The 24,821-nt window shown below is 32.5% G+C and overlaps 1 protein-coding gene across 2 annotated transcripts in view; it reads right to left on the reverse strand.

The window, feature by feature from the left end:
- The window catches only part of LOC129223414 (SUMO-activating enzyme subunit 1-like), a 71,319-nt gene that overhangs the window by 1,045 nt on the left and 45,453 nt on the right, over positions 1-24,821 (reverse strand). For both annotated transcript variants that reach the window (XM_054858009.1, XM_054858010.1), the window contains 4 exons: positions 21,907-21,979; positions 16,127-16,220; positions 13,208-13,352; positions 4,183-4,252 (listed from right to left, as the gene is read on the reverse strand). In XM_054858009.1, the coding sequence (XP_054713984.1) occupies positions 4,183-4,252; positions 13,208-13,352; positions 16,127-16,220; positions 21,907-21,979 (382 nt within the window). The remainder of the gene's footprint in view (positions 1-4,182; positions 4,253-13,207; positions 13,353-16,126; positions 16,221-21,906; positions 21,980-24,821) is intronic.

A 24,821-nucleotide genomic window follows, 5' to 3' on the forward strand; every position in this document is an offset into this window, starting at 1 on the left:
ATTAGTACACATGAAGTTAGAGTTAATAATTATTTTCAGCACTTGGGTACAGACATTTTTTAAACAGGTACATTAGTAGGGTATGTGCGTTCTGGTCAGTGGTCGGAAAAACTATTTTTTTCACAGTGTGAACTACAACTATTTTATTTAAAAAAGTAGTTAACTACAACTAAGGTAAACACACTGGTAGTGACCAGTGCTTTCAGAGTGCTTCAGTAATGGTCACTGCAAGGCTTATATTTGGAAAAAAATAGGATTCCAGGTTTCCCAATGGATTCAAAGGTGAAGGAGATGATACCTCCAGCACATCTGATGCAATTTTGAATACAGTGGGAGACCTGAAATTCTACTTTTTAAATATAATTTTGTAGAAGTCTTGACTTTTATCATAAAAGCGCTCTTTCAACCTTGAAGACATCAGCTGGTTTATTTTTCTTAAATGACCAAATACTTCTAAATTAAATATATTCTACAAAACGGACTTGCCCCGTAAAAGTCATTAGAAATCATGGATTTCAACTATAATTGAATTTGGTAATAAAAAGTTAGGATTTTCAGCAAAAAAAGAAAAAAAATGTTCAAAAAGTTTCATATCAGATATATTTCTGAGGGAAAAAAAAACTTGTATACATTTAAATTTTTAACTGTTACACATAGGGTTGGTAGGGGGAAGTAGGTCACTGGGGTAAGTGGGTCACCCCCCTTAAACTGAAGTTGGATAAAGTTTGCAAATTTTTTTGCACTGATCATGTTAATCATGTGTTTCATCACAGTGATTGGTTTTCAAAGAATTTTTTTCTAGGTTATAGTACTTAGTCAGAAAAAAAATCAAACACATTTTTATGAATTCAAGCAACGTTTTTCAAAGAATTGTTTCCAGGATAGCTTTTACTATTTTTTTATGATCTTTAATTTTTCACATAAAGTTTAGCTTAAAGTTCATACAGCAACAAGAATTTTTGCATAAAATATTATTAATAAGTGTTTTAGAGGACCCACTTACCCCATAAATTTTTGCTATAAGGAGTAAGTGGGTCCACCTATAATAATGGGAATTTCAAAATCAAAAGCAACTATGATTAAATATTTGTATTAGTGAAATACAAGATAACTATCATAACCTAGTAGAAATTGATAGTTAAGCTACGAAAACTGCTAAAGCTGGCGATTATGTATTTGTTAAACTTACATCAAAGTAAACCATAAAGTATTATGTAGGTCTAATGTTGGAAGTTGATCATATAAATTAAAAAAGAAAGAAATATTGTTGCAAGAACGAATAGAAATCAGGGTTGGCCGAATTGGACCCAATTGGGTTGGACCCAATGGGTTTTTTTGAAAAAACCCATTCAAAAAAACCCATTATTTTACCCACTTTTGGGTTTTTTAAATTTTCTGAGAATTTTTTTAAAAAATTGATTAATTTAAATACTTTCACAATTTAAACTTATTTTTTATTTGTTCTTCACCACAGACAATGAACATGAAAAATGGATTTTGAGCTTTAATAGTATTTCTTAACTCTTAACGGCATTAAAAATATACTTCAAAGATTTTAAATAAATGTATTTAACTTTTTCTTTAACTGGTCAATAAATAACTCAAATTATCTTGACCAAGTCCTGTCACGTCTGATTTTCTCAATATTTGTAGATTGTACAGAAGAAACTAATGTAGTTAAAAGGCTTTCATGTAAATTATTTTCTGCTAACCAACACGTCACAAATCTCGAATAAACACAAGGTAAATTTTTTAGAAATAAACAGATTTTTCAAACGGTCGACAGAAAACAGAACAGGTACAGTATTTTCATTATTTTACAAAAAAGTTTAATATTTCTTACCCTGTACACAGAAATAGAAAAACACGCAACATAAAATTTAAAAAAATGTCTTGATTAAGCTGGAATTCAGTAAAAAGGGATTTAAACTAATTGAAGTTCTACAGTAGTTTTGCACAACAAAATGAAATACTATAAAGTAAAATGCAAAAAAAAAATGTAGTAATTAAAAAACGAACCATAGATTTTATCATTCGAGAAGTAACTTTGCCTTAACTGTTGGTAATAATGAAAATTAAAAAATCTGAAACTTAAACATTCTTGGGTTTTTCGTCTTTTATACTTTTCTTCATAAAACTCTGAATTTTAACTAGGTTTCCAGCTTTTTATCCGAAGATAATCTTTGCACTTTGTCCATATACTTATGCTACAATATGCTACAAGTACCCCACATTTTCCCTAAAAAAAGACAAAAAAACCCACATTTCTTTTAAAAAACCCAACTTTAGTTGGGTTTTTTTGGGTTTTATTTAAAAAAAACCAAAAAAACCCTGGGTCCATGGGCTTTTTTAAAAAAACCCGGGTTTTTGCCAACCCTGATAGAAATGGCAAATTTTTATTGGCATGATGCAGAGAATGTTTGAATTATTACTGAGGATGAAGTCCAGTATGATGATAGTTCTTCCTTAGCACACTTTAAATAGTCACAGTCATTTAGTGTTTACAATTTCTTTTTCAGCTTATAGTTTTGGTTAATTTACCGAGATTGACCTTAATCAACTGTATTAGTTTAATGAACACACCTTTATATGTTAAAAGTAAAATATGTACCTATAGGCTTTCAATAAATTTCACAGATGTTTTCAAAATTTCTGTCATACAGATTTAAAAGACAGTAAATATCTCATAAATAGATGCATTTACAAAAATATAATTCATACTCAAAATTCATACTTTATCAAGTGAAGCCTCCTTACCCCTTTCTTACAGGGTTCCCACTCTTCCAGCACATTAAAATATAGGGAATATAGGGCCTTCATATGACCTTTTTCAGGCACATTTCTAACTATATATATTGCGACTTAAGGCCAGTGGCGTAGCAAAAAATTTTCATGGTGAAAAGAGTTTCACTTATTAACATATAAATAGGCACACATACACACAAAGACATGTTGTAGCGCTTCATTAGGAGGGGAGTTATTCATAATGCCCCCCCCCCTGCTCCAAAACTATACAACACATCATTACTTTCAATTTTAAAGCTTTAAAATGTTTGAATTTCTTAACATGCAGTTAAAACTTGTTACAACGAATACCAATACAAAAAAATATCCGTTTCAACAAAATACATTTTCAGTGCCGTTTTAATTTCCATTACATAGCTTAAATTCTACTACAACAAAACTCCTGTTACAATGAGAAAAATTTGTGATCGGTTGAAGCTTGTTGTAACAGGATTTCAATGTATTTTAATGAATACACCCAAAACTTTTCAAAGTGGGATCATGATGAGATCATCAGTTGCAACAAATAACATAGTGACACTATATCAATTTTTGCTAGAATTTTTTAATAACTGCGGAACCCTTCATGATCCCACTCTGAAAATTTCTGTACGTATTGATATATATGTAAGTATCTGAACGTATTGATGTATTAAAATATATTAAATATCATATAGGTCTTTCAAAAACTTTAAATGCTACTATCTCAAAAAATTTTGAATTTTAAAATTTTGGTTTTTATTCCTCAAAAATCATTTAAGTTAAAGATCAGACCAACCAAAGTACAGGCAATTCTCTTTAAAATGAGCTATTATAAAGACATGTCTTTTCATCCATAAGCTCATTTCTTTGGCATTGAAAAAGGCATTCCTTGTAATGCCAACACTGTGTGTATGCAGTAATCTACAATTTGTGCTTTTTGACGTTGTTATTTCTTATTTTACTAGATATGGCCTTTTGAGGGAACCCTACAAACAAATTTGAAAATAGGGCCTTTTGAGGGCCCGTGGGAACCTTGGATATGCTTGATTTAAATTTAGATAAAATGAAGGTGACCTACTTACCCCTTATTACGGGGTAAGTGAGATACCCATCTGATTTTTATTTTTTTAAATACAATTGTCAAGAAGATTTAAAGCATTATTTTTTTTAAAAAAGATGAACATTAGCTCATGAATAATGTCCAAGATAAAATTAGACAATAAGTTTACATTTTTTTGTTTCAAAACTTTTGTGTAAGGTTTCAGAAACAAACTGTTTTCAAAAGGGGTCCCACTTATCCCAACCAACCCTATTTTTTAATTTGCTGTTCCTTCACCTTGATACTCTAAAAAGTTAACAAAAAAAAAAAAAAAAAAAAAAAAAAAAAAAAAAAAAAAAAAAACAAGAAAGACATACTTTAATAATTTCATTTGCATAAACTCCACCAACGATAGCACAAACAGGGCTTAGTTCACCAAATGATGAGCTAGAAGAGAAACATTTAAAAAATTTCAATAAAAATCAACAAAAATATCAGTTTCCAACTTGTGAAAAATCTTAATGTGTAAAAATGTAAATCAAGTCTTAAAAGTTCAACTAATGGCATGTAACATACTTGCAAATGTTCAGTTTTTTAAAAATAAAATATTTTCTTAAGGTTTACTGCGCTATTTTTTTATTAAAAAATTTTTTACAATCCCCAGAAAACATCAATCTTGCCATCGCCCAAGAAAAGATTTTTTTTTTTTTGATAAAGCATTTTTAGAGCAAATATTATTAACAAAATGACCATATTTCATAGTTACAATTACCAGTATGATTGTCAAAACTTTGAGAAAGGTCAAAAATAATTCTTGTATTTGCATACAATTCACAATTTTCCAGGCTTTTGCCTAATTTCCTAGGCAGGTATGAAATTTATGCTTTTGAATTGAATAGAAAGGAGAATTTTAAGTTGATTTTCTCAGGCATGGAAACAGAGTCCTGAAAATTCAAGAAGCAAACGCTTCTTTAGCAATCTGAAATTCAAATACCAAACGAGTTTCTTGATAAAATTGATTCATAAAAAATATCTGATAAATGTTATGGCAACTTTGAGTGTGAAATAAAACATAAAATAAAATACACTAGAATTGTTATCAGATAGAGATCATCAACATAAATCAGTTTTTCTAAAAGATCTGATGCACTACAAGTTTTAATTCCATGGGAGTACTTTTGAGGTAAGTTTTTTCTACAAAATTATTTATATTTTTGTAACTATTTTAACAGCTGATTGCCACTAGTTTAAGCTTAAGGCATCCTTATGCAAAGAACTTTGCATTAAATCCTGGGTGATGATGAAATTTTCTAAAATCATAGATTTTAAATTCATTCAGTTTACTAGTCATATAGAAATAGAGTTGGCCTTTAATGTCAAAAACTGGTTTAAAGTGTCAAAAACCCAAATTGATGTTAAAGAAATGATGAAAGGTGAATATTTGTATGTAAAGAAATTTTTCAGCATTTTATCAATATACATTAAATACATATTATCAATTAATATAAACATTAATGCTATAAAAAGTAACTTTTTTCTAATGGACAACAACAGCATTTTTTGTTTTAAATTTTAATACAATCAGAATGCTTTAAAAACGACAGGAAACATTTTTTTGTCTTATCTCAGAGTGATATTTTAAAAGTTATCTACAACTAAAAATAAATTAGTTTCGTTTTTCACTGAAACGGAGAGTCACGTGACTCTCAGAGAAGTGTCGTGGTATGTGCCTCGCTTTGCAATTGCTTAACGTCTTCCTTCAATGTCCATGTACTTTAGTAGGGTGCTTTAGGCATTCCTGTGTTTAGTTCGGGTATTTATTTAGGTAATTTTTGTATTTATTTTTCTGTCAAAAATATGGTTTTTGTGATCATTACATGTTGAATGTTATCAGTTCTCAAACCACATCTTAACTTCCAAAAAAAAAACATCTACTGTATATTCAGAAGGAACTATTCCATTTTTTCCTTCTGCTTGCTTAAGCTATGGTTCAAATTTTCAAGAATTCTCCCAATTTCCCCTAGGGGAAGCGAATGGCCTATGTCCCATTAAGGTTACTTATTTTTCAAAGTTCTCACAACTTCAACAATAACTTTTTTTATAGGCCTTTTCTTACATTTTTATAAATATTAATTTGTGTACTTTTTTAATTATTTTTTTTAATGAATTTTAAGAACCGAAAACATTGTGCAAAAATTCTTTTAAAGAAATTATACCTTTAAAATACTCAAGCTTCAAGTTATATTTTCATTCAATTTTAGTTTTTCTTTGAAATTATTACTATTAGTAATATTTTAAAATTGATATTTCCAACAAATGCTCTTAGGGTAAATTAGAATCGGGGGAAAAAAACTATTTAAATTTTCTGTAAGCTTGGAAATATAGACTCTGTAAGAACACTAAAATGTTTGCAATTTATTCAAAATGCAAATTTTTTCAAAAACATTTTAAAAATTTAACAGTATTGTACTTATTTTGTTCTTGTATAATTTGCCCACAATATGCAGCTTTTTCTTTTTTTTTTTTTTTTTTTGAATAAGTTGAATATTTTAAAAAGAAATTGAAGTAGAGAACTGATTGAAGCATCACATTTTGCATCAAACAACATCTCAGATACTCTATTGTACTTTTTCTACATCTTTTTTTTTCGGCGTACATGTTTTTGACATTAAAATAATGTGTTTGGTTTTTCTTAATTTGTTTACAAATTTTTCTGAGTTAGCAGCAATATTGAAACGGATTTTGCAATTAATCAGTGCCATAAATTTTCAAATTTAACTTTTAAAACATTGTATTTGAATTGAAAGGGAAGATTAAAATCACGTGCGCACTGCATTCCATCCATCTTAGGTCAGTCAAACCACGAACTTATTAACTCTACAGCCCATCCGCTTCTATTTTCTCATTTATAATTATCCTGAGTTATTAAGCGCTAACTTAAAAAATAAACCAAAAAATCACACCTCTGAGCTTCCATATACATTTCGGATTTCAGCTGAAGAAAAAAAAAGTGCTGGTTTGTAACATTTTATTTTCTGCAAATTATGGATGTCAGATTTCTAGAGTCCTTGTTCCAATGCACAATCATCTTTGAAAATCGAAAATGTATTCAAAATACTAAATGTATATAACAAAATAAAGAAATTTAGAAGAGCATCAGCATTAAACTTCCATTGAAAAATGTATTGCAAGGGGAAAGGGGCGTCTTGCACTGTGGCACAAATGACGTCAGGCCAATCAGGGGTCGTTTCTTCTCGCAGCGCTTTTAGGGCAATTACAATGCTTAATAAGTAATTGATGAATTTTTTGTGCAGAAAAAGAATTGGATTTTCGGGGTCAGGAGATCATTTTTGATAAATTAACATAAAAATTTGAAAAATTTACGAGATGCTGTTGTTGTCCATTGGCTTCATTGATATTTAATTAAGATCAAGATATTAGTTGGATGCTACTTAACTGCAGTGTTATTCAATCTTTATTCACAAAATAGCAAGCAATCACAAATACATTAGGAGAGACTGGAGACATTTGATCTCCTTTTTAGCTGAAGCTTATAACTTATTTTAATCAATGCACAAATACAATCTCGCATTACATATTTAGAAGTCTATCTCTCATCAAAATGCTATGCCATTTTTTGTACTGGTAAAACTATAATTTTAAGAAAAAACAAAATTAGGAAAAAAGGATCCCAAGTCTCCTTTATACAAGGAGACTTAATCAGGTGACTAATATTCAGAACACTTGATCCTGGAGGGGAAAAGTGTCCTTATAAGTGTTTTAGAAACAAGTCAAAAATTTATTATTGCAACCTGTTTGTTATTCATTCACAAAAAAACCCAAAACTGTTCATGTGAAATTTAAAAAATAATAGTAAACAAAACAAAAGCAATAGCTGTTAAAACTAGCATTTAACAATCAAAATCAGCTCTAATAGGAAATACACTCTAGAACAAAAAAAATCGAAGCACCAAGAAGCAACCATTCGATTGCTTTGAAATTTTGTATGTATAAGTGTTATGACCAGATATGCAAATGATTAAAACTTGGTGTCCAATGAATAAAGAGTTTGAACTCCAGCGCATCGAAACTGCGCATCCAGCAGATGTATATAAAGAGCTGTTCTTCAACAGTTGCTAAAACTTTCAGTTTTATTGCGATTCAGATTACCTTTCAACAACTTAAAAATGCCTCGCCGAAAGGTTCGTGCTAATTACGATTAACTGTCAGAGTTAAAAAGAGGTCGTATCATTGGATTGAAAGAGGCTGGTTGGGCAAATCGGAGAATCGCTCGTCATTTGAGTCGAAGTGATGTGGCGATTCGAAAATGCTGGCAAGGATGGGTGGAAAACGGCAGAGTTGATCGTCAGGATGGTAGTGGTCGACCTAGGGTCACAACAGATCGTGACGACAGAGTGATTGTCCGATCAGCTATCACAGCGCTTTCTTCATCTCTATGAACCATCAGACGTTCAGCCCAAACACCAGTGTTTATCATGACCATTTACAGACGGTTGGGGCAACGAAATCTAGGCTTCCGCCGACCGTTACGCCACCTGCCACTGACGCCTACAGACTGTCGAGCCAGATTACAGTGGTGCATAGCTCGATCAGGTTGGAATGGTGCCGACTGTGGACGTATAATATTTAGCGACGAATACTGCTTCCAACTGTGCCATTACGATCATCGAAGACATGTTTGGAGACACCCAGGGCAGAGGGAGGATCCTAGTTTTACTTTTGCAAGCCACACTGACCCTCAACAAGGCATTATGATCTGGGATGCCACTCCCTTTGATAACTGGATCCCTTTGGCCGTAATTAGAGGTACACTTACTGCACAGTGGTAAGTGGACGACATTCTAAGATCTGTTTAGCTGCCGTTCCTTTTGCAGTACCCTCGGCTGGTTTTCAGCAGGACAATGCCAGATAACGTACGGCACGTGTTGCCATGAACTGTCTGTAAGCTTGTAAAACACTTCCATGGCCTGCCAGATCTCACTCCCATTGACCATGTCTGGGATATGATGGGATGGTGATTGGATCTGCAAGGAATATTGATAACCTTGTGTGACAATTGGAGTGAATTCCGTTGGCAATACTGCAGGACACCCTCCGGGAGCTTTATCGGTGTTTGCCACGCCATGCTTCAGCTTGTATCCAGGCTAGAGGCGGGTCAATACCTTATTGAACTTGTTACTGTAACTCTGACATAAATTATTCAATTGTTCTGAGAATACTATTCTGTTCATTGTCTTCATATCCACCAATTTTCGTCTCAATCGGATCACTCCTTCTTGGTGTGTCAATTTTTTTGTTAATAGAGTGTAACTAACATGCTAAAGGAACTTATAACTTTTCTATTGGTCTTGATCAAATATTGAGTGGAAGGTGAGAAATAAATATTTAAAAAGACATTTTAAATGTAAACGTATATACAGTAACCGCCACTTATAAAATCACTGGATTATATAAAATCAGCCGCTTTTTAAAATCAATTCTGGAAGGACAGAATCATTACAATACCAAAGTGTGTTAAAACCATCCTTTAATAAAATCACTATTTCTGTTTTATAAAATCAAGTATTTAGAAAGTATTTGATAGAAATTTTAAAAGACAATTATAATAATGTTAAAAATTGCAACAGACATAATAAATTCCAAAGTAATGTCACACCAAAAAGTGGAGGAATCAGTTTCGGAAGATGAGGAAATTGAAGTGCCAAATTTGCCCTCTTCAATAGATGTCAGAAAAACGCTTGATGCCGTACAATAGATACACTTTAGAACTAAGAGAAAGTAATGATAAAATTTTCATAATCTTCTATGAACTTTCAACTAATGTTGAATCTGTATTTCAAATTCTGTTAATCAAACAAAAATCAGCCAATATTTTCAGACCTTTGTGTTAACAAAAACCCCTCATGCATGTTTAATCAAAATGTCAACTGTGTTTTGAAACACTAAAAATAAAATATAAATAACCGCAATTTATTATTTTTAGAATATTTTAATTTTAAATCCTTTTTTTTTCTTAAGCGTAGCTATGCCGGTTAATAAAATCAGTCGCTTTATAAAATCAGATGTGCTCAGAATGAATGTGGTTTTAATAAGAGGCGGGCACTAACTATAATCGACAAGCAATTGTAGTATTTTTACATCAGAAACTATAAAATGTCTTGTAGTTAAGATTAACAATATTTTCAACAACAATTTTGGAGAAGTAAAACATCCAATAAGCTTAATAGTAGATTTAAAAGTGGTAATGTAACACTTCCTCCTAACTCAAATCAATATGGGATTTAATTTAGCTGCAGGCTGTATATTTTAATGTAATGGCATTTCTGCTAAACAATAAGTAGGATAAAAAGCATATACTTTTGTGTATAATCTTATTACAAGATATTTGATTTCATATTAAGTCTCATTGGCTCGAAAGAATCAAGTACACCCAAGTATACTTTTCATGCATAATTTAAAATTACAGCAAAAAAAGTTTGATGTTAGCTTTACTTCAGGGGCGGATTCAGACAGAATTCTTGGAGGGGGAGATTTGGAAAAATACGATGTTTTGGAAATTTGTTAATTTTTCATATATTAATATAGCCCACCTTTAGCTAGAGCATTTTTTGAGTAATTTTCACTAGGCGACGCAAGTTTAACATAAAGGCTGTAACCTTCCCAGTAATTTTCCTCTTTTCTTAACAAACGTATGCATACATTGTGATCTCAAAGTGGTACTCCTGTAATCACTAGTGTTCTAAGGCAACTGTATAGGACTTCTGATTTAAGAGAAAGCCAATATGAACCATCTGTAAGTATAATATTAACTCCGAAGTAAGGAGGTCTGGAGTTTCTCAACCGGAAAATTTTCGAATTTGAAGTCTTAAAAACGTATTTTAGACGATCTTTGGTAATGTTAGGGGAGTAGAGGTCCGATGGCGTTCCCCTTTCTATTTTTCGAAATAGTAGCTCTAAGAATAGTTTTGGACGATCTTTGATGATGTTAGAGAGAGGAGAGATTTGAGGGCCCATCTAAGGAAATTTTTCTGATTTGTAATCTTCGAAATGCAGTTCAGTTTTACTGTCTTTCGTAACATTTTAGGGCTGGGGTGTGACCCTCCCCGCCCCCCTCACCCGCCCATATTATTATCTCTAATAATGTTAAGAAGAAAGAGGTTCGGGGGTTTCTCCAACGGATTTTTTTTTGCCATTGTAGAGCCAAAAAGGCAGTTTAATACGATCTTTTCGAAATGATACGTGAAGGAGAAATTCCTGGGCCTACACCAAGAAATTTTTGTAATTTGCAGTCTTAAAGATGCATTCTAATTATCTTCGGTAATGGTAGGGGAGAACAGGTTTGGAGGTCTCCCTCCAAAATTGTAGCTCTAAAAGGCTGTTTTTGACAATTTTTGGAGATGTTAAGGGGAGGAGAGATTAAAAGGCCCATCCCAGGAAATTTTACTAATTTATAGACTTAAAAATGCATTTAGGGGTTGGAGAGATTCTGAGGTTCACTCCAAAAATTTTTCAAAAATGAACTCTTTAAATTGCAAATGTAGGCAATCTATGATTCATGAGTAACTTGTAGAGGACCAGCAATTTTGTGGAATTGAAGCTCTAGAAACGTAATTGTTGAAGACTTTCAATGATGATAGGGAGAAAGGAGTTCTCCCCCAGAAACATTTAGAAACTGAAGATTTTATAACAAAATTTAGGCCGATCTTAAACGATGTTGGAGAAAATGAGAAGTGAGAGACCTTCCCCTGGAAACTTTTACAAGTTATTTTTTAAAACGTGGTTTTGCTTATGATCTTTGGTAATATTAACAAGTGGAAGAGGAGTTGTTTGGAGGGTCCCATATTAAAAAGGGAATGAAGAATAATTACATAGCACTGCATAAAGCCAGGTAAAACTTAAATCTAACGTAATGCGCAATCATTAAATGTATATCATTTATCGGACACTTACTAACACATATCCCTTTTCTTTCCCCCATGGGGGAAGTAAACGCATCTAACAAGATGAGCCCATTGTGCTAAACAAACCCAAATATTTGGTATACACTTGATTTTTTGAAATTTTCGTGCGATAGCCATCCCTCCCTCCGGCATTATTGTTTTCATTCTTGTTAGACTTCATACGAATTACAATGAAGTTTTTTTTCAATTTAAGCTATGAAAGAGGGTTTTAAAAACTATACTTGAAACTTCTTCAGTGTGGTTTTATGGCTCCCCGGAGTGGTTTTTATATTCTTGTCAGGACTTCGAGAATAATAAGGATTTTTTTATATTTAGCTCTAAAAAAGGTGTTTGACTATTTTTTAAACTTTTTCAGGGTAGCCATGGCCCTCCTCTCATTGTTAGACTTTGCATGTATCATAAAGGAAATTTTTTGTTCCAAAAAAAGGGGGATTTTAACTATTCTTGAAATTTTCTCAGAGGAGCCCATGGACCCTATGGCCCCTCCCTGGATCCGCCCATGCTTTACTTATTCATTATCATTGGCTAATTCACATTTCTTGTGGTGTGATGTTATTAGAGTTAAAATTCTGCAATTTCATTTGGAGTTAAACAAATAGATAAATAAAACTGTCAATGTTAACTTTAAATCCTGAATGTTGCTTCATAGCAATATAATTCTCAGTTGTAATGTGCATCATAATGAATGTATAAAACAAATAGAAAAAAAATCCACTGCAAATTATTTAACTGTATTATACAAGAAAAAAAAGAGAGAGAGAGTCAGAGCAAATGTCCTGTTTACTCCAACAATAGAGCAAATTTTATTTTGTGACAGTATAGTTCTTGATTTTTCCAATTAACTAAATCACAAACAATTAAAAATAATAGTTTTCATTGAACCCTCTTCAGAAGCTAAATCAACATAATACAGTTTTTGAAATTTTTTCATACTTCAACTTTGGAAGTAAAGTACAAATAAAGTTAAACGTATAAAAAGTAAAAATAGAATTATTGGTCAGATTGACCTGAAATTTGAGCCTATTATATATAGTGAAGAAGGGGATGGAAAAAAAAAATAGTTTGAAACTTTAGCTAAGAAGAGAGAGCTTTGCTCATTTTTAAACTAATTTAATTAACCTTTGAATAAATGATGTGATTAATTCATGAATTACAGATTAAACCATATATTTCACTAAGCTCTTGATAAATAAATATGTAATCACATGTCAGCAGTAATTGTAACACAAGTGGCTTTCTTTTATCACAATTAAATTCTTGGAAGAAAACTTCCCGTCTTCATTGGTTTTCTCAATTTCTCACACTATGGAATTGACAATTTTTCATACACACAGTGGAATAACACAATAATCTCTAAATATACTAAGCACTCTTAGTATAACAACTTAGGGACACTAAGTTTTTTTCAAATTTTTTTTACCAGAGCATGTCATCTCCAACTCTTCCTTCATCGCATCCAACAGCTTGAGTTACTTCAGCTCTTAATTTCTGAAGTTCCAAAATGTCTGCTTCCCTAGATTGTGGAGAGGGGTTTCTTTTATGAAGTTGCTGGTACCTGAAGAGGACTGAAGCAATAGAGAATCAGTATTACAACAAATGCATACATATTGATAATTGCCACCAACAAAAACTTAAATACTCAACTTGCAGGTTTTTTTTTTCTTTTCTTTTTCTGTAATTTGTAACTGAATTAAATTTGCACTTTTAACACCCTATTTGCTGTGAAAAATAATTTAGACCTGAGCTAAATTCTGCTGGTTTTTTTTTTTTTTTTTTGCATATGTCATTACAAAGCTCACAAGGTTGTTTACATATGAAAGTTCTTTTCATTTTGATAAATTTTACGTCAATGTCATCATTAAGTGATCTCAATCTTATTTGTTTATTTCCTGATATTTTGTTCTCTTAGTATTGGAACATATAATTATGTGCTATATGTCATAAAATTGCGTTTGCTTGAATGGAGCCTTCTCTTTCGCCTCACCTTAGATAAGTCTACATTACTTTGTTTTGATGTTCTCTTTGTAAACAATGCATAGTTAAGTTTTTGAACTTTAAGAGGGGAAACCAGTTTAGACCGGTCAAAAAATCTTTTTTTAATGTCATAAAATGTTAGTAAAACTATTTAAGAATATGTTGCCAAAATATCAGCGATAAATTCCGATGGTATCAGCAATTTAAGTGACTATGGTGATTTGAAAACGTTCACCGCATTTTTTTTTCAAACGCGTTTTTTTCGAAACAACTTTTTACAACTGGTGGGCATTCTAGCTCAAAGAGTTATTGACCAATCAATTTGAAAATTTGTGTGTACATTATTTATATAATTATAAACCTAACTTTTTGATTATATTATTATTTAAAAAAAAATTAATGCAAGAAATGTGGGGAAGAAAATGGTAGAAAAACATAAAATTGTAATCAAACACCCGAAAAACGTGCAATTTTCAACTTTTTTGATCACAATTAGGTTTATATTCTTAGGAAATACGTTGTTTACGAGAAAGAAAAATTGTAAGGATTAAAGACAAATATTGTGGTTTCCGTAATGCCCACCAGCAACAACCTCTCATGGTGACTGCTCATGGACAGCAGCTTCTCTCCACTAATTCTGTTGAAAGTGACTTCAAAAAATTACAAGGTGTACTTCAAAAGATGAATAAAATATCCTCTAAGTTTAAAGAAATTCTGATTAGTTTTTTCCCATTAAAAAAGTCATGAAAAACACTAAAATTTTAGTCTCTTAAATTTGTTTCCTCTCTGGTTTTTAAAAGTCAGAGAGAATTATTGTTACATATTTAATTAGCATTACCATAAAATTAAAAGATGTTTTGGTTTCATTAAGGGAGAAGGCATTAGCCTACTAATATGTCAAAGAGTTAACTTTTTGCTTTTTTTTTTTTTTTTTTTTTGTGTTTTAAATTGGAGATTACTGAGGCCTGCTCAGGATTTTTACCACAATCCTGTTTTTGTGAAAAAACAGTTCAGTATGCCAAGAACCAAAATTTTGTTAAACATATTTTTTATATTAATCAGGGGTTATCCTGCTCCCACTGCAATTTTCTGCTGGTCCCTAAAAAAGGCTATACTGATAATGTTAAAATATTCTGGATTCTTTTTTAGAAAGTCCGCTTAATACATTTTTCCACAAACAAATCAAAATAATTTTCATCTACAAGACCAAGACTTTTTTAGATTTCTTTACATTTTTTTTCAAGAATTATTTATTTATTTATTTATTTATTTATTTTTTGTTCTGTCTTATTGTCCTCTGTCTGCAAGAGAGGTTTCCTCAGATCTTCCAGTCTTCCTTCGCAAAAATTAAGGACTAGACCTGCTAACCCTATTTATTAAAAGATAATGTACAAACAGAACAAAATGCTTCAAATTCCTCTTTTTCTGCACATTATTATATCCTTTATTATTTTATTTCTATCTATTTTTTTGCTGAAGAGGAATGACTGCAGGAGTTTTGAAATATAGATAAAACAAACAGCTTTATATTGAGCATATGTTTTGGTTAACTGCATCCCTCTTTCTCAAAAAAAAAAAAAAAAAAAAAAAAGCAGCAGTGACATAGATTTTTCTTTCTTTTTCACAAAAAATTTCTCAGGGTTGACCAAGTTTATTTTACAGTAAAATATAGGCCTACCATCATGAAAAGTTTCATTTTGAGATTGAATTTTCTTTTGCTGCTTAAGTATGGAATAAAATAATGAAATTTTTAGGACAACTCCTACTCCTGAACGGACAACAAAAGAAATATTCAATTTCAGGCCTTGCAAAGTTATGGTGCATTGGCAATCACTTCAATTTTTCTGTTATGTCATACAGACTATTATTTATTGTTTCCATAAATATAAATTTTATAAATCGAAGGAAATTTAATCTCGATTTTTATTCTCCTACTGCTTGGTGAAATGATTTAGTGTTGAAGTAATAGTAAAATGTAACTTTTTTCTAAGTGATATTATTTTCCTCATGGGAAATAGCATGGCTGTTGCTATCTTTTTTTCCCAAGTACTATCATCTACTAAAAAAATTAACTGCACTGACACATTTTATTCGCCTTGGGGGCATTTTTTGCAAGTGTTATTTAGTATCTCCTACAGGCGATACCAGGACTGAAGCGGTCATAATCAGTGCTGTCAATGCATTCTACGAGGGTGAGTTTGGCTGTAAACATTTCTTGTGCATAAAAAAAGTGGTTTAACATGACTTTCATGGCAATACATGAAAAAAATGTAAAATATGGTAATTTTAAACAGACAGAGAGATGTAAAAGATATACGTTTACTATTTATAAATCATTTCAATATGCAAATTTCAAACCACTTACTTTGGAGAAGTAAGAAAACTGGATTAACTTTCTTTTTCAAACCAGCATTTACCTTCAGACTGAAAGCACTTTCTAATAGGCAATACTCATTAACCTGAAATTGTAAATACATTAAAAATATAAATGATACAGACCATGAGCATAAAAAAAATACATTTGTAATTCATAATGAAGAAAAATCATGTAATTGAATTACCTTCTATTGTAACTTTTAAGTATTAGTTAATTGAGCAGACATTACCATGTACAAAATTCCTCTGCATCAACTTTTGCTTTAAATTTAACTGATATTTTTTCTACATTTCTTGAAAACTAAACAATTAAAACATGTATGATGTTGAAGATGAAATAATCACTTTTTATTTAATTGAAAACATTGGGGTTTAAGGTGGTATAAAATTTAAAGGGATTAAGTAAAATTTTTTAATGTAGAAAACACAGCAATTTTATTTAGTACCACCCCTACTAGGTGAATTCTGCTGCACCAAATATTTGTCGGGTTTTGGGGGTCAAATGCCTGAATCTTTTATTTTACCATATATTGGCAATCTTAGAATGGTAGTTTACGTACACATAAGGAGAGATCATCCCCTTTCCCTTGGTAAAAATTCTAGATCAGGCCTACCACTGAAATCCGCAGTTGCTTCAGTAGCAGGGTTTAAGCTGAGTTCAAAAGATTGTTAGTAAAAAGCTAAAATTGAAAAAAAAAAAAAAAGCTTTAGCAAAATGCTAAAATATCAAAGGTTCTAATATCTTTCTAAATGCCTCGATTTGTTTCATCTACTCAACAGTTGGAAACTAAATTCATTCAGTGTTAAGATATTTTTACACTATGTATCACTTCAATGGTACATAATCTATCTCAATAAATCTTAAATAATCAAGCAAATTAGGTAGTATATGAAGTTTTGGTCAAAATATGCTTTTTGGACTATTTTGAAATGCAAAAGATTGAAAAATAATAATTTAAAAATTATAAAAAAACTACTTGGATTTTTCTTCTATGTAATTTCAGACAAGCTTAGTTGGTCTGCCTTGTATATTTATGTACCTAATAGGAAAGCTGCATAGCTTTAAAAAAAGAAAATAAATAAATAATAATTAATTTGAATTTTGACATCTTGTATTCAAATTATGTTTCTAGCAATCACAAGTGTGTGTGTGTAGTCATGTGTGTTTGTGTCTGTGTGCAGGCATGAGTATGGGAATGCATGTATGTGTGTTTGTGTGTGTATGTGTGGGCACATGTGTGTGTGTGTGCAGGCATGAGTGTGTGTATGTGCCCTTGTGTGTGAGTATGCGTGTGTGTATGTGTGCGTGTGTATTTGTGTATGTCTGTAGATATGTGTGTGTGCAGGGGCGAACTGGCTGATTTCGGCCCAGTCGGCGAAAGAATATTTCGGCACACTTCTGTAAATTAATCGAGCAAAGACATTAAATTACTACTGGTTCCTATTTTTCTTTAAGTTCCTAAATCAAGATTTAAAGTTCTAAAATAGGAAATTGTGAAATGTAAAATAATAGCTAACACTGACACATTTTTTATATGCCTTGAAAGGATACTTATGGTTATAAGCCTGAAAAGGCACATCTTTAGGCTTCTATATACTGACAACATAGGAAGGACACGAGGAAAAAGATGAGGAACCAGGTAAATCCCCCGGATATTTTTTGAAATTGGTTGATCTATATAGGCCTAAGAAAAGAATTGGGACACTGGGTTCTAGTTCCCTTCCAAGCGATATTTTCAAAGTTGATGTCAAAAAACGCAATTTTACAATTTTCGGTAGCATTAAAAAAGAAGGAAAACAAGGGGTTCCCCCACAATTTTGTTTTCTTAACTTTTTTTTAAAATTGAAATCCATTTTAGTCTATCTTTGTTTACAATAGAATGTCCGGGGGCTCCTCCCAGAAATTCTCCAAAATGGGAAGTTTTAGAAATGCAATTTTAAGCTACTCTTAGCAAAATTAATGGAACAGCATAGGGAGCTGTCTACAAAAACGTTTAGAGTTTGAACTATTAAAAAACACAAAACTAACTAACTTTGGTCCCATTTGAGAGAATAGGAGAGTCAGTGATCTCATTTGGAAGCTTTTAAAAACTGAAGTATACTTGACCCAATTTTAAACTACATTTCGTTACTCTAGGGAATCTGGCGACTCTCCTTTGAAATTTTCCGACATTGGAATTTTAAAAATATAATCGTATAATATGCTTTGAAATTGAAAGGAAAAGAGAAAGGTTTCCCCCCAAGATTTTTTAGAAGGGCACCCCTGCCCTTCCGCTTTTAAGCTAACCTTCGACTCCTGTCCTTGAAACGTCATTCTTTCATTTCAATCATTTATCCACAAGAATCTGATTAGAATATATCTGAATTTTTTTCGCATTACCTTTATAACTAAACACCAAAAAGCTTTTTAATATTTTAAAAATAATTACTATACAAAACACTTGAACTTTGTATGTACCTAGTATACCAAAAAGTGAAAGAAACACCTTTTTTATTCAACGAAACTTCTCTACTTTTTTATCCCTTTTATACGAAAGCGCACTGCCCCTTTTTTTGGTCTGGAGGAAACACTAGTTCTCTCTGTGCTTTTTTTCCGAAACTGAAATCAATTTTTGACTATAGTGCAAATAAAAGGCTTACGAAACTCTCCCATAAAAATTTCTATAAGTGAAATTCTAAGCTATCTTTAGTGACCGTAAGGGAATGCCTAATCTTCGAAGACTGGCAATTTTTTTATATTTAAGGGGGTCCGGGAAAAAAATGTGTCAAATGTTGCATTTTTTAAAAATCATTTAAAAATCTTCTGTGTTTTTCTGCTTAAAAGGACGTTTGAATCTTGTTTCTATATTAATTAGAACGAAAGATATAATTATTTTTGTTGCATTCTTTTAACTACTCCTGTTTGTGAAAATTGCAACACCACGAAGGACTTACGCGAGTGAGCTGAAAATTGCAGGAAATGTAAAGTAGGGCATGATATGTAAATGATTAGAATTGCAGACCAGTGCGTATGCTTAGCAGCGCCCTCTGAACGGCAGATTGAACCGAATATAAATAGACGGCTGTAGCAAGGCGTGTATGATTATCGGTGGTTATATAGAGTAAACGTTAACTGAATCTTTACTATGCTCTTCTACGAGAGAAAGCGAAATTTGAGCTAATTTCGGACTTTGAACGGGGCAGAATCGTCTGCCTCCGTGAAGCTGGATTGTCTTATCGTGCAGTAGCCGCTCGTGTGCAGCGTAACAGCAGCACAATCATGCATTTGAAAGCAGTGGACGGACGAGGGTCGGACAGCTCGGAAATCCGGGAGTGAACCCCGAAATGTGACGTCAGCTCGCGATGACAGACACCTGGTGCATATGAGGCTGACGAACCGCAAAGCTTCTTCTAGACAATTGGCAGCACAGTGGTCAACAGCTACAGATGTTTCATTGTGCGCTTCATCAATTCGGAGACGTCTGCTGCAGCGTGGACTGCACGCAAGGATTCCTTTATACAGGATTCCTCTCACATAAAACCATCGCCACCTGCGGCTACAATGGGACAATGTGCATAGGAGCTGGCGTGCTGATTGGCAGCAGGTCGTCTTTTCTGACGAATCCCGCTTCAATTTGTTGCACCATGATGGCCGAATTCGTGACAGGCGCTATGCCGGTGAACGGCACATTCCGGGGTGCATTATCGAACCCCACAGTGGACGAACACCCAGAGTTATGGTCTGGGGTGCCGTAGCATATCATTTTCGATCACAATTGGTACGAATTGTGGGCAATTTTCACAGTACCCGATACATAAATGAAGTTTTACAGCCCCAAGCTATTCCTTTCCTGAAAGGATTGCCAGGGGCTGTATTCCAGCAGGATATGCACGTCCACATGTCGCCAGGGCTGTCAAATCGTACCTTGATTCGCAGCAGGTACAGCTTCTTCCTCGGCCAGCATATTCCCCGGATATGTCACCGATTGAACATGTGTGGGATTTCGTTGGGCGGCGTCTCGCTCGTGAACCTTGTTCTGTTACTTCGACAGACGAACTTTGGTTGCGCATACAAACAATATGGAATGCTCTTCCGCAGGCAAATATTCAAACTTTGTTTCACTCCATGCCGAGTCATGTAGCAGCTCTTATTGCGGCGAGTGGTGGCCACACAAAATACTAATTTCTATCTTTTTTATTGTTTATTTGGTTTCAAAATGTAATCATTTATTTCTACCATTACCACTCAACTGTGTATTAAATTTCATTCAATTATGATGCTTCTTTCATGGTGTTGCAATTTTCACAAACAGGGGTGTATAATTAACTTTAAAATTTTAAATGCGTTTCTCTCCATGATGAAATTTTTCCAGATTTTTCGCATTCAAACTCTTATAAGTCAAGAACTGATAAAGATAAAGTAATAAAATTTGAAGCATATCTTTTTTAAACAATTTACTTTGATTTTTATACGATGAATTTGAAAAAAACCATTACACTTCAAAAAATATGATTTTCTTTTTTAAAGTATCTTTGAATTTTTCTTCAAATACTGTTTTTATTGAATTAATATTTTTTAAATCGTCGAATAAAAATTAAAACTTAGATATTTGAGCATAGTTTTTTGAAAAAAATTGAAAATTAACCAAGAATATTTTGAGTTTTAGCAATTTAAAGCAACCTCATTTTTTTTTTAAAAGAAAACAATAACTAAATTTAAATATATATATATTTTTAATATTTATGTTATGATGTTGTGAATCAAACTGATGGTGAATCAGTGCAAAAAAATTCAAAACTCTAAAAATGAAATCGATTGCCAACTGACAGCATTTAGTTGAATCTTCCGCAACCAGTGAATACCAAATCAGGGGCGTGTACAGAAATTTTTGAGACCCGTCACAAATGACTTTTACGTGCCCCCATCCATTTTGTTTACCACTACGTCCCTACTGTATATTTCACCCCTCATTTAAAAAATCTCCGTCCCCCTTCAGGCTCGGAACCGGGCCAACAGATGTTCCTCCCCCCCCCCCGGACCTTATGTCTGCCGCTGCTTGTGTATAAACACTCCAAAGCATGACCCACACATTTTTAGCAGGGCCGGGGCAGCTTTATCTAGTGGTGCAGGCAATTGTTGTTAATAGACGTACTAATATAAGATTTTGAAAGCTCTTTTTTCGTTCCGGGCCCTTTTTCAGGCTGCGCCGGACTCTAATTTCTCTGACCCCCTCCCGTTTCCTCAATGAGGGAGCCATGGACCCCAGAGTTCTAAAAACTAGAGAAAAAGTTGAAAAAAAGAGGAAAGCATTCGCACCTGTGGACTTCGGCTATTTACTTTGGCCCCGGGGGGAGGGGGGGAAACTAAGGATGGGAGAAAAATAAACCTACTTTCAAACACTTTTTTCTCATAGAGTGAATAAATTTTATTTTTTATTCTATTTTTACGCTTTAAAAAATGTTAGATGTGAATTAAATGTGTACACCACAGATGTTCCGCTTACGTGGTCTGCAGAAAGCGAAATCTTAAAGTGGAGTCTAATTCCGAAGCAAGCTAGGTACTTATTACAACTCACTGAAAGGATAAAACACTGAGTCAACAGTATTCAACTTGGGAATAGAACCCAGGTCTGCAACATGAAAGTGCAAAGCACTACCACTAAACCAGTGGGCTGAAAACCGATTATTAGAAAATTCAGTTAAATGGAAGCCAAAAAATGAGTTAATTCCTCCAGTACTAAATTTCAATGTTTTTCAAGCACTTGGAAATGAAACCATCGACTCACTTACTTCCTCAATTTCTCTCACTGGCTTAAAATGGACATTATCTGGATGATCTGCTGCTGGCCGTACTTCAATGTTCCTGATAATGACAAAGAACGAAATGATCAAAAAAAAAAAAAAAAAAAAATGAATAAAACACAAATAAAACACCAAGAACATTTGAGATTTTCAAGGGACTAAAGATATCTTTTTTCTAGCGACTAGACTATTGGTTCCCAACTGGTGATTTGCAAACCCCTAAGGGTTTGTGAGAGGTATAAAGGAGGTTCGCGAAAACAACACAGTAAATTCCCGATTATCCGCGGAATAGGGTGACATGGTAACCGCCGATAATCTGAATAGTAGGTAAAAAACTATATTTAGTGTATGCAATAGATTAAAAATATTAATGACAATCACACATTCATTTAAATTATAACTAAAAACATTGCTTCATTGCATCTACTAACATTGAATTAAAAAAATATAGGTAAAATCTAAAAGAGAACAACACAGTCATAAGTTTCAAAAAAGAAAAAAAAATGAAAAAAACCCGCGGATAATTCGACCGCCGATAATCGGGAGTTTACTGGATGTAAGGGCAGAATTTTGATATTTTTGCTCAAGCATTTTCTGTTTATCATTTATTCGTTTATCCCTAACATACTCTTTGGACGCAAATGTTAGCGTACTTGCTAACATAATTTGGAGATTTCAAGAATTTAGCCTGTTATTACGAGAAACAGATTTTTACCATTTTCATTAAGCATATGATAGACAGGGGTGATTGTAATTACATGAAAAAATACCTGAACTCTTTTTTCCAAGAAGAAAAAGTGTTTTGATCGGCATATATATACACATTACGTGTATGTACACATCATATTACTGTACATACTGTATTACTGTACTGTATATAAATAATTTAGATACATAGTTATTTGTTGGGGCTAAAACTCGAAGTTTTAATTGGATTTCATACGTCCATGTGCTTGGTGGGAATTAAATTCTTTTAATTTTTCTCATTTCTTAAAAGTTTTCAAAGAATGTTTTATTTTCATCCTTTGCATCTGAATCCTTAACCACTAATTACATTCATTTACTAATACACTAAAGCCTAATACACCAGCATTTTTTACTGATTCCCGGTTTCTTTTATGAGTATTTGTAGAAGAATGTTGCATTGCAATAATGCCATCACACCATCATTAGCATATGTAAAGGGCTTGTTGCAAGAAACACAAAACCAAAATCCAGCCCTATCAATTTTTTTACACTATATTTCCATCTTTTCATTGTAGGAATCCACTCTGTTTAACCATTCCCAATTAAACTTGTTCTTCTTTCCTGCATCGATGGAACAAATATCTTCAGAATTATCCAGATACCTCATTTTTTAAATGAGAACTTGCAAAGTTCAAATGAATAAATTTATCAAACAAAAAAAGTAGCAAAATGAAAAGTAAGAGTTAACTAGTAAAATTTAATTAAACAAACTAATTTATATTTACGAGGAGCATATTAATAACGATAAAGTATAATCAGAATTAGCTCAGTAACAACAGAACGCACGCAGATAAAGATCATACACCAGAATATAAAATAAAGAAAATATTTGCATACGATCAATTCCTCCAACTGCCATAAAGAACAAAGACAGGAGTCGAAGCTCTTATCACTTTTCTCTTCCTACCTTCCCCCAGTTTACAAAACATGACCGTAATCAATTGGATTCAATTTGGATTTTTTGTTTCATTAAACATCGCCCTAAATTTTACTAAAGTAGGTTTTTCTGAAAATATAGAAGTTCCGGTATTTTCGAAGATGAAGATACCGGAATTCAAGATGAAGATACCGGAAATCCGGTAAAATACCGGAACACAATCACCCCTGGATAGAATTAAAGCCACTTTGAAAAAGGTCAACTTTTGAATACAATGAGAGCATACGAATGCTTCGGTTTTCTCTGTAGCGTTTGATCAGAAAACTCGATTAAATTTGATAGAAATATTTCATGGAGGATGCGCTAACCTCTGAAACTTATATCGTTAATTTTCAATATTTAGTTTCTTCATTTGAGTGTGACGAAGAGCCACCGCTCTTCTTTTGTGGTGTACCGAAAATACGCAGAAGTGCGATTTTGCTACTGTTTGTTACTGAAATTTTCATATTACATAGATTACAATGTACTTCAAACTTTAATGATGAAGGAATAGTCAGCAACCCAAAATTGCCTTGAGAGGTGTGGGAACCCCTTTTTTTTTACTTGCGACACTGTGAAGTTCTCAACATGGTAAAAAATCAATGAAATTAGACCCTGCAACTTGAATTTTCCCTGCATGTCTAAAAGGAATTCATGAAAATTGTGCAAAAAACTTTTTTTTTAGCCAAAATTACTTTTTGTTTGATAATTAGGATTATTTATAGGCATTTTTAATGTTTTTAAAAATGAAAAAAAAAAGAATAACTATGCATTTTTGGTATAAGCCACACTTTTGGTATAAAGACAGGAAAATTCTTCGGCCACTCAAACGATTAATGTACACAGAATATTTCTATCTAACAAGTATACTCATAGTTCTTTTCAAGGAGCTATATACCTATGAGACCTTTTTTATTTTACTGCCAGAAAAAAGATCATTTAGTTAATCCAAAGCTATTTTCTAAAAGGTATGTTTAAAGATCATTCCTTAATTGACTTCTGATTTAGTGTTACCAATAAATACACTGTTGTGTCAGAAAAAAAAAAAAAACACTGTTGTGTCAGAAAAAAAAAAACATTTTGAATTTCATTACCTTTATGGACAACGTTACTATCTGAAAAAGAATTTTCAATGGACACAGAGAAAACCAGGAGAAATAAAATCTAAATAATCTAAATTTTAGAGAAAACCAGGAGAAATTGATACTTAAAATGTAAAACCAGGAGAAATTGACAGAAA

This window comes from Uloborus diversus, chromosome 5 (assembly GCF_026930045.1).
Source record: "Uloborus diversus isolate 005 chromosome 5, Udiv.v.3.1, whole genome shotgun sequence".
NCBI lineage: Eukaryota > Metazoa > Arthropoda > Arachnida > Araneae > Uloboridae > Uloborus > Uloborus diversus.